The sequence below is a fragment of the Idiotropiscis lumnitzeri genome, chromosome 13 (genome assembly GCF_059441095.1).
Source record: "Idiotropiscis lumnitzeri isolate Australia: NSW breed Sydney's pygmy pipehorse chromosome 13, RoL_Ilum_1.0, whole genome shotgun sequence".
NCBI lineage: Eukaryota > Metazoa > Chordata > Actinopteri > Syngnathiformes > Syngnathidae > Idiotropiscis > Idiotropiscis lumnitzeri.
In genome coordinates, this window is record NC_142403.1 from 18,028,396 (window position 1) to 18,039,026 (window position 10,631).

General features: G+C 44.2%; 2 protein-coding genes across 2 annotated transcripts; both read right to left on the minus strand.

Annotated features, from left to right (window-relative positions):
• Positions 1 to 380: 380 nt before the first annotated feature.
• LOC148324847 (C2 calcium-dependent domain-containing protein 4C) lies at positions 381 to 5,764 on the minus strand. The gene is made up of 3 exons (XM_088313239.1): positions 5,660 to 5,764; positions 5,131 to 5,343; positions 381 to 4,060 (listed from the first exon to the last, which is right to left on the minus strand). Exon 3 carries the CDS (start codon positions 3,950 to 3,952, stop codon positions 2,684 to 2,686), a length of 1,269 nt encoding a protein of 422 aa, XP_088169365.1. The 5' UTR covers positions 3,953 to 4,060; positions 5,131 to 5,343; positions 5,660 to 5,764; the 3' UTR covers positions 381 to 2,683.
• A 1,667-nt stretch (positions 5,765 to 7,431) lies between these two features.
• LOC148324848 (ubiquitin-conjugating enzyme E2 R2-like) lies at positions 7,432 to 10,414 on the minus strand. Its single transcript, XM_088312638.1, has 5 exons — positions 9,796 to 10,414; positions 8,669 to 8,755; positions 8,496 to 8,593; positions 8,179 to 8,313; positions 7,432 to 7,814 (listed from the first exon to the last, which is right to left on the minus strand). The coding sequence occupies exons 1-5, from the start codon at positions 9,976 to 9,978 to the stop codon at positions 7,562 to 7,564; spliced, it is 756 nt and encodes a 251-aa protein (XP_088168764.1). The 5' UTR covers positions 9,979 to 10,414; the 3' UTR covers positions 7,432 to 7,561.
• Positions 10,415 to 10,631: the final 217 nt, after the last annotated feature.

The window sequence follows — 10,631 nt, forward strand, 5'->3', positions numbered from 1 at the left end:
ATTCTGTTAATTATTTCCAATAAAAATACTAATCGCTTAAATAAAATATTAATATGACAAGAAATAACTCATAAAAAACGTTTTTGTTTTTCCTAAAATAGGCGAAGCCCCGCCTCTACCATGCTACCTACCTAGCGTAAAATAATCTGAATCAAGTCAAAACATTGTTTTGAGAAACTAAAGAAGCAATATTATTGGAATATTTTTTTTAATTTAATATGTACAAACAAAGTGGATTTTTTTCCTCAATAAAATAAAATAAATAAAAAATTTGAACAACCATGAAAACATGACGCGAGCGCCCGATTATCGCCGCTTGCATCTTTTAATGACGTATCGTGGCTTTCAGAGAAACGCCGATCTGAAGACAACACGCCCACTTCAGGTTGGTCAAGTGTTTTGTTTTGTTTTTTTATTCACTAAACTGCTCACATCTTCTTCTTTTGCTACATGACAACAGTTACACCAATCACTTGTCAAACAGAGGTCCACTTCAAAATCACTTAAGTGGCGTGAACCCGACATTGGCGGCAAACACACACATCGGAGCGCGCGGCGGCTCACACCTACGCCACCGCAGACGACCCCGGCTCGCATTCTGTCTGCGTCTGACTTGAAGGCCTTTGTGTGCAAGAAAGACTCACATCAGCAATTTATAATGTATACAGAGCAGAGGATTTCTTCTGACAGTTGTGAGAAACTTTTTTTTTTTTCTTTGCAGTTCAAAACACTTAAAGATGCAGCCACATGCGAGTGAGGTCAAGAGGGACGCCGCCATGCCGCGGTGCATCACTAGACAACTTGAGAAAAACTGTACACACCTTATAGTCCAAAAAGACAAACATGCAAATGTTGGACGCAGAAAATTAACAACTTTTGACTGAATATCATGCTCATTTCACGCACACACACACACACACACAGACACGCTCTCATTGGCCAAAACATTAGGTACACCCGCAGTCGCCACCATTGGGCCTTAATAGACAAGAATGAACTCATTTTGGGTAGGCTATGTGCAGCACGGTGGAGTCGTGGTTCGCACGTCTGCCTCACAATTGTGAGGTTCAGGGTTTGAAGCGGTCTTTTTAAGGCTTTTGTGTCGCACGCCGCTGTCCGGCTTGATCACAATTTTACTCTGGGGGGTGCTGTCAAAGTCAAAAGCAACACCAAAGGATTTGCAGGAATTGTTGGCAAGTACTGGTTATGTCCTTTGTGAGACAACAATCGCCCCTGTATTATTCATATCTATGTGATAGGGTGACGAAAATGGAAGGCTAATCTCACAAATTTAATCAATCTATAAGCGTGTCTCTTCATGTGAGAATTGTCATTCGTCTACGTGTGCCCTGTGATTGGCTGATGACGAGTGTCGTGTATCCCACCTCTCAGCTGGGACAAATATCGTAATCACATCACAGCCGTGGTTGGTTTGTGACAGAAAAGTAGTCAGGCCGGGTGTTAAGAGGCTTACAGAAACTAATGAAGGAGATGCGGAAACTGCTGGCAAGTAATGGCTATGAGTGACAACAATCGCCCCTGAATTTTCAAGCTGAAATTTAGGGAAGGTTGGAAAAAAATGGGAGGCTTTTCTTACACATGAAGTCAATTTGTCTAAGATTGCGAATGGTCGCCCCAAAGTCATTGGTCAAAGACCAAGACATTCTTATCAGAAATTTCTTGGCTGAGTGCTGCCACAGGTGTACCTAATGTAGTCCGAAACACACTCAGTAAGGCTTCAGGGTTTCATACATTTTGTTTTTTTTTTGGAGCACACATTCATGCCATGCAACACGCTACACTTGCATTGTCGTTTTATTTTTATTTTTTTTTGCTTGTTTGTTCCCCTCCCCCGAGATCAAAGCATCATTTGCACATCAGGACGTGGAACTGCATCAAAGCAGGGGTGAGGGGGGTCAGGAGGGGGGGGGGCAGTCGGTGTGCTCGCAAAAGATTCTTTGTGCACAGACGCACGCGGTTTGTGGCCGAGACGTCACATTACAATCATAATCACAGCATGCGACACGTAGTGATGTGCGCGGTGGACGGGGGGGCGGAAAGGGGGATTAGGGCGGGGGAGGGGGGTGCGCTGGTTGGGGGATTGTAGTCCACCACTACCTGGCAAGCTCATTCGGTTGGCTTGAGGAGACGTAACATTGGCTACAGGGTGTTCGAGAACCAGGAGACAAGAACGTGCTACCGATAAGGAACGCTTGAACTGAGTTTTTCCGAACGGTCGCCAGTTACGACTTTTGGGTGTGTTGATTCCGGATAGCGCTGCCCCCGTCACGAGTGAGTATCCAATCACAAGACGCGTTCATCACCTTCAGCGTAAGGTCAGCGAGAACATTAGAGAGACGCCCGCACGATTGTATCGGAAGGCCTCGGAGGACTAGTGCGTGCTACTGGTATTATGAAATCTGCCCGGCAACACGAGCCATCTAAATTCTGATTGGATAAAAACTCTAAATTAAAATTTCAACACTCGAATATAATTTGACATCAATGTGAAGAAAAGGATCATTTTTCTTGATTATGTTAGGCCAGCTGAGCAGGCCTTGACCGCCCACCACTGGTTCCAAGGCATCTTAGAATGAAGCGTACGACCCGGGGGAAACGCGTCCTAACATACGACGAGAAGTTGTGGAGCAGTGCAAAGAACTCTGGGTGCTTATTTTGGAGTCTAGACCCCCGAGAGCAGCTTGCTCAGCAGAACCTCCCGCTCCCCCAGCAGCGTGTTCCGTTTGAGGCTGGTGCCTTTGTTGACCACCTTGAGCTTCAGCGACAGGTTCTTGACCTGAAGCGGGCCGACCGCGTCGAAGAAGAAGTCCTCGTTGAAGACGGGGTTGCGACTGTTCTTGATGATGTTGCTGCGTTGCTTCTGCATCTTGCCGGGGTTCAGGTAGACGGACACGCAGCAGTTGATGCTCTTGATTTCAAAGTGTTTGTCGTAGAGACTCTCGGCGGCCAGCACGCGCACGCGCAGGCGCGACGTGCCGGCGTCGTAGTGGGCGCTGATGCGGACGCTGCCGCCCTTGTGCAGGTTGACCGTGTGCTCGCGCTGAGCGCCGTGCTCCGGCGCCGGCGCGCTTCCGCAGTGGAAGGACGGGATGTGCAGCCGGCGCTGGACGTTCGGGCTGGGCTCGGCCGAGCTGCATTCGTCGGTGGAGAGGGAGCTGTGGCGGGCGAAGGAGCGCTTGGCTTTCACCACCTTGGCCTGCGTCTCGTGCGTGAAGATCTTGAGCAGCGAGGCGGAGCGAGAGAGCAGCGGCGAACTGAAGGGCGACGACTCGGCCGAGGAGCAGGTGTCGCTCTCGCCGCCGCTGAAGTAGCGGTACGGGTTCATGTGGGAGGCGTTGAAGTCGGCCGGGTTCAGGTGGTTGCCGCCGCCGCCTCCGCCGCCGTCGCCCTTGGCCGGGGTCTTCCTCTGGATGTTGGGGGAGGTCATGGGACTGGTGATGTCGCAGTGGAAGAGCGACTCCTTGCGACGAGTGTGCGGGCTCTCCTTCAAAGTGGTGAAACCGTACGACGTTTGCGTCTTGGGGACGTACGAGAGAGACATGGCAGTCTGCGACTGCGGGTCAGCGTTGGTGTCGCCGGCGATGACGTCGTCGGCGCTCTCGATCTGTATGATGTGGCGGTTGGCCGCTTTCAGCAGGTTCTTGGTGTCGCCCGCCAGCTTGGCCACCAGACGGGGGCTTTTGGGGCCACTGATTTTCCTCCCGCCGCTGATGGCGTGCTCGGACGTGGAAGGCTGCAAAGCCTCCTTGGGCTTCACCGCCTCGGGTTCCGGAGGGCAGCTGACCAACTTGGGTGGGATGAAGAAGTCCGGGATCTTATCGGGCGTGAGGACATTGCTGTAGGGCGGCGCCGCACCTTTCTTGTCACCGTTCTCCCCGTGCCGCAGCATACCCGTCTCCACCGAGCCGCGGATTTTATCCAAAACCCACATGGTGCCCCACCCCTCCCCTGGACGTCGGGCCGCGTGGGCGGCGGTGCAGTCAGATGGAGCGGCAGCTAATCACACACAAGGGGGAGCGAGGGCGTGTAAATCAGGAGTCTGTTGGGAACAGACAAAAATAACGCCCGTTTCATTTTGGAGTCATCAGCTTGCAGCACTTTAAAAGGCAACAATTATTAATGAACAACTATGACGCAACAAATTCTCAGAAGCAAAATATCAGACAAGTAAGGAAGAGTGCTTTTGCCATCTGTGGATTTAGAATTAAATCAGCATGCAACGCATAAATGTATATATTTAAGAAGCGCACTTATAACGAGTCCTCCATTCGGCACATTAGCGCTTGGTTACATGTACGCCAGGGAGTTTACGCTCCCTGAATACATTAGAAAAAAGGTGAATTGGTCATATTGCACATTGCATCCAATACGAATGAAAATGTCTGAATGCTTATTTTGATTATCAAAGAAAGAAGAAAAAAATATTACATTTTATTTAATTATATATTTTTTAAGTTTCACCAACAAACCCTATATCAACATAGACCATACTTTTAATTGAGAATTAAAAAAAATATTGATTTTTTTTACATACAATCTCAATCATATTTCATCACATATTGCTTATATGTGTATTATTTTACACCATATTAACTACAACCAATAAAAAAAAAAAATATATATATATATATATATATATATATATATATATATATATATATATATATATATATATATATATATATATATATATATATATATATATATATATATATATATATATATATATATATATATATATATATATATATATATATATATATATAACATTAACACCAAAAAATTAACATTGACTTTGTAAAGGCAGAAATTTTAAATCCATCACTTTTGCACAGGTGTACCGAATATTCTGATCGCTGTGCTTTTACGCGAAGACAAGCCATAAATCCGCGCAAATTAAACAACGATGGAGACGAGCAATTGTCGTCACACTTCCGAGAAACTAGTTCAGAGGCTGTGGGAGATTTTTGCGCGCTACAAAACATCTCCTCAAAAGCAAGTCATAGTGACGTTTGCCATCATTAAACATCAGCTGTGCACAAACTAACTAGAAAGGACAGCTGTTGCTGCAGCAAAAAATAAACAAAAATAAATAGTTTATGTACTCACAGTGGGAGGAGGGAAAGGGGAGAGATGTTTTTTAGCTCCAGCTCGTCGCAGCCACAGGTGTTCTCTTGTCTTGAACGCTTCTCGCGGTGCGGAGCTCCGGGTGCGAGCTTTATATATGCAACACTCCAGTCGGAGTGACCAATCAGCTTGAACCGTGCCACACGCACACGCACGCGCACACGCGCACACACCTGTATGCATGTCAAGTATTTTCTTCGGGCAAATAACAAAATGACAGCATTGTTGGTCAATGGCCTGTACAGTCATTTTTTGGGGGGGAGTGTTGCGGGGAAATAGGACGCCCTTGCGCACGTGGAATATTTTGTGGAAGTGTGCATTAAAAAAAAAAAAAATTTTCGTTTCACCGTCATTAGTTGCACGTGGTGTTCAGTAGCGTTAAACTAGCTAATCAGTTGGCCGGTCGGCTAATTTATGCTCAGTAGTTTGTGCAGCACTTTGCAACAAAAATAATTACAGGTAGAGCAAAGAATAGAATTTCACTTGATGCGTGTGTTCGTAACAAAGTTACCTGGCTGGTGGAGCAGGGTGGAGATGTTTTGGTGTGTCCCTGAACGCGACCCGCGACTTCCAGTCTCGACACAGTTGTGTTGCGTTCACGTGACATAGGAAAAAAGAAAGAAGCTCGACAGACAGGTCGGGCGGATTTTGCAGCCTTTTTAAAAGATAAAAGTAAACTGGGGGGAAAAAAACTTACCAAAGGGCACTTTTTTAAATATATGTATAATTTTTAAAGCAATTTAAAAACCTGTCATTGAATGAGGGAAAATGTGTCACATTGTGAACGTCAATCGGCAAACAATTCTCACGACCTCTAACATTCAATGAATTCTAAATTCCAAGCAAAATAATAAACGTATTGTAAAACGAATATCTTGCAGACAAACATTTTATTGAATATTAGATCATATTAAGTGTCCTGTGAGCATATTCTTGGAATGGGCGCAACATTCACATGCTGTCTAATTTCAGTTTTTAGCAACTTTTCCCTCCCCTTCATCAGCAGACACAGAAAGAGATAGCTGAAAAATCGACTCCAATAAATAAAAATGCAACATTTGAAATGCGAGTTTCCAAGTACCCACACGTGCGCACAACAATGGCGGCACCCACAAAGTTGCCCCAATTCTTTTCAAATTACAAGTCATCACTTGGTCGACTTATTTTTATTGGTGAGTAAATTGGCCGCGAGACTAATTGATCTCCAAGTGCGACCGAGGAGAGCCTCGATGAATTCAGATGTTCCACGACTGGAAGCTGAGGAGCGAACCGGGGCATCTGGGTCAGAGCACGGTTAACAGAAGAAAGAATAGAGGAGGTCGGACACGAAATGTCTGGAATGGAGACGTCGCCACGGCAACGCAAGCACAAGCGGCAGGCTGGGTGGAAGCCGGGTCGACGCGGAAATAAACGAGGGCGAGCGCAATATGATGTAGCCAAGCTATAAATGGATCCTGCCATGTGTCAATCATTTCATGAGAAACGACTTAGTGCGTGTACTTTGTGTCCAGCACTGGCCACGTCATTTTCCAGGTTTCTGACAAGAAGTACGGCGAACCTGTGGACATTCAAAAACACATCTATTGGCTTGTTTTGGGCTCATAGAAGAGCAATGTCTAATATTAAAAAAATGTTGCTATGGTGCCATCTTGTGGCCAAGATGTTGAATTAAGGGGAGGAGCTTCTTTTTGTCAGGCCATGGACACATGAACAGAAAAAAAAAAGTTTTTTGCTGCTATCTTGTGGCATTTATAGGAAATTACAAAGCTTTTTAGGCAGGTATCCCTTTCGGATTTTTACTGCTTTTCTACAGTTAATATTGGTATTGTACACCATTAAAAAAAAATAAAAATGCTCCTTATTGCTTGTAAGGGGAATTACTCCCCCAATTGGCCTCTTGCTCTACACAAATGACAGTTCAAGCCCAAAAGTGAAAGGGAGGCGGTTTCAATTAAAGTGCATTGCATATATTTTAATTGTACCCAAATGAAAGTTTGAAAACTATCAGTTTCTGATGATTTAGTATCACACAAAAAAGTTAAATACACCTAAACGAATTAAAATAAAATTTAAAAATATAATTTAAAAACATAATAAAACTAGTCCAATGTTTACATGCAAACTAACTTTTGTACAGTCTTCAAGCGTGGCTTGGTATTTGTATTTAAACTTTGTAATTATTGTTTTAATGCTTGGCAATTTTATGGCTCAAAGGCTTGTTGCAAATTTTGCCATCGAGTACCTTGTTTGCGAACAATCAAAGCGATCAAATCAAGGTTATAATGCATTTCACGTTCAGTTTATTATTAATAATGTATTTTATTTTATTTAAGTATACAAACTATAAGAAAAAAAAAACTAATTAAATGATCATTGAAACTATCCAAATGCATATCAAGGGAGGTCTTGATCTCTACCATTGGTGGTAATACTCGTTTTCCGAGCCGCTGTCGTTTGAGTCAAAGCAGCAGTCCCTGTAGTTGGTCCGGGACATAAAGTCGTGATAGTTGTCATCGTCGTCGTCGTCGTCATCGTCGTTGTCGTAAAGCAGGTTGGAACTGTCGTCCGTGGTCGGCACTTTGGTGGGGATGCAGTACTCCTCCAGCGTGACGGGAACCTTGACGCCGTCGAGGTCCGCTTCGCTTTTGGTGGCCTGCACCTGCTTCCTGTAAAGAAATGAGAGCTGAGCCACTTTGCGTTTTCAGACAGAGCATTTCATCATTTCAATTAAATCAAAGCTTCACGATGTATAGTAACATTTAGAAACATGACATCACAACCTTAAACCGTATTATACAATACAACTTTATTTAGCGCATTTCACAACAGCTGGAGCTGCAACAAAGCACTTCTATATTATTAGATATAATAATTTTTAAGACAGTTCAATACACAAGACCTATTGCTTGCCATCATCCATTTATAAGTATGCTAATAGTCTTAGAAAACAGCTGGTGGTAAAAATAGATTGTTTTTTTTCCACACATCTGAGAGCATGAACTTTTTTTTTTTTTTTTCCAACAGCGGTACCTAATGATTTCAATGTACTCCTTGTCGTCACCCTTGCTCTCCCTCCACCTGCGGTACATGACGGAGGCGTCCACATTGGCCGGGGAGAAGGTGTTGGGCTCGCTGAGCAGCGAGATGACGCTAAGCAGGATGGTCCTGAGCGGCGAGAGAGAAATCAGAAGCGAGGGATGAAGGCAAGACGAAGGGCATTGGAGAGTGACGGCGCCAAAGGAAAGACCTCAAAGTCGCACGACGATAATCAGCGCGAGCTCGGCCAATGAGAGCGTCAGAAGATTTATCCCGCGAGTAGATTGGCTGCGCATCATCCAGCATCTCACCTGACATTCTGCGTGGGGTTCCACCGCTCTGATGGCAGCTCGCCACTATGGGGGTCGTCCACCGGCGGGTGCAGGATCGAAATGCACACTTCTCCGTTCTAGCCGAGGGACGCAATGAAGAAATCAAACGATCAATTCGGATGGATCGACAGAACCCAGATGAAGAGAGCTACCTCATAAATGTTAGGATGCCACATTTGGGTGAGGAAGCGGAAGGAAGGCGGCGAGTATGGGTAGTCCACCGGGAACTTGAGAAGGGCCTGCGAGAAATCAAATTGGACATTAAGGCATGCAATGGAAATCAGCGCTCAAGACCTGAATTGTTATCGAATGATTTGGGAAGAAAAACTTATCATAAGTCGCAGGCAACACAGATAGATACACATGCAAGGCTTGTTCATGAAATCTCTCTCTCTCTCTCTCTCTCTCACTCACTCAACAATAAAAACAAACAGAAATAAACACTATTTCACCATTTTTTGAATCAACTTTTCATAGCATCCAATAATGACAATGAAATGTTATGTCGATAAATAATAAAGATAGTTTTCATTGAATTCAAGTTTTTTTTTATTTTTATTTTATCAGAATAGCTTTTGGCAGAGTAACATACTGAGAAAACATGTTTTTGTGGCGCCAGCTTGTGGTTTGGGGGGGCAATACACTTAAAATCAATTTTCTCGAAAGGATTATTAATCGATTCGGTTTTGTACGAAAAACATTATAACATATCAGGATTGAAAAAAAAAATGTTAGTGGAGGCGTAAATAGTCCATGAGATTGGAGTGTATAGTCGATGAAAATCTACTTATACGATTGTGATAGAAGACGTGAAATCATTTTGTGAAGACTAGTTTGTTAAGAGCTGTGGCAAAAATTCACCCTTTAAACCTGTCACGAATGGTGAATTGTTCAGCCTACATTGACCATGATGCTTTGCGTGCGTGAGAGCGCGTATGGGAACTGTCGCGATGTGTGCATGGCAGACGTTAAATAAAGGCTAACCGTGTTTGCACTGCTAACGGGAGTCGAGCCTCATTGTTACTATTGTAACTCTGATTCGCGCGTACAACATAACGCCACAAAACCTTTAAAATGAAAAATTTGTGGATTTTTTTAAAAATAAATAAAAATGTCTATTTTTGGTCTCAAGGTGCACCAAGGGGTCAACTAGGATTTCAATTAACCCTTGTCATCGTCAAAAGAGACGTTAAAGTCAGCGAAACAACAGAAAAGTTCATTTAAAAGCTGACGAAAAGAACAATAGTAGCTGTAGTGCTAGCCAAAGTTAGCCACTCACCTTAAAATAACCGCCCTCGTAGTGCGTGTTCGGCGGACCGAAGATCGCCACTTCCCAGTTGTACATGTCCGACTCGTTGACCAGAGTGATTTTGAAGCCCTCCACCGGCTCGTCCTGGAGACTTTTCATCTCCAGCATGAGTGCTTTTTGGGAACTGGCTATAAGATTTCCAACCTGAGCCATATTCCAAACAAACACGCACAAAAAACCCCGACTAGGACAAGTTCCCAGCGCAACCACAAAAACTACCCGAGAACCCAGCTAAAATAAAAAATTTTTTTAAAGAGAGTCCCGAACAACAGAATGATTTCAACTTTTGAGTTCGTGTGAGGAAAAGTTAAAAAGCGGCTTTATTAGAGGAAAAAGCCGCCCGGTTGTTTTTATCCAAGAAGCCCCTCTGAGCGCCACATGCAAACCTTCAAAGGCACACACACTTCCGCTAGTGAGTTTTCGAAGTAAAAGCTAGAGATTGCAACTGGAAAACATTCAATATGAAACTTACACACGTGACTATCGTGAGCTGTAAAGTGCGCAAGAGAGCTCAGCTTTGGCGTGACGCCTTTGTTTAAAACTCGCGTCACGGCCTCATGTCCCAAACGAAGGGCGACTCGTAACGCGATGGAAAACGTGGTTATCTGTTTCATTTGGATTTATATCCTCTTTAGAATCGAAGGGATGAATTGTTTCGTCAAATACGATACGAGGTCGGCTGGTTAGACTTTTTTTTTTTTTTTAATTCTAAAAGCAGTACTATTACCCTTATTTTGGAAGTCTACAAGGAAGTTGTTTTTCTACATTAGCGTGCACTAGCTCTTACTGAACCACCTGGCGGTCGC

Coding starts and splice junctions, on each gene's coding strand:
- LOC148324847 (XM_088313239.1), bottom strand. CDS start 3,952: ATGTGGGTTTTGGATAAAATCCGCGGCTCGGTGGAGACGGGTATGCTG.
- LOC148324848 (XM_088312638.1), bottom strand. CDS start 9,978: ATGGCTCAGGTTGGAAATCTTATAGCCAGTTCCCAAAAAGCACTCATG. Junction 8,594..8,668: donor GGCATCCTAACATTTATGAG/GTAGCTCTCTTC, acceptor TCCCTCGGCTAG/AACGGAGAAGTGTGCATTTC. Junction 7,815..8,178: donor GAGTACATTGAAATCATTAG/GTACCGCTGTTG, acceptor ATTTCTTTACAG/GAAGCAGGTGCAGGCCACCA.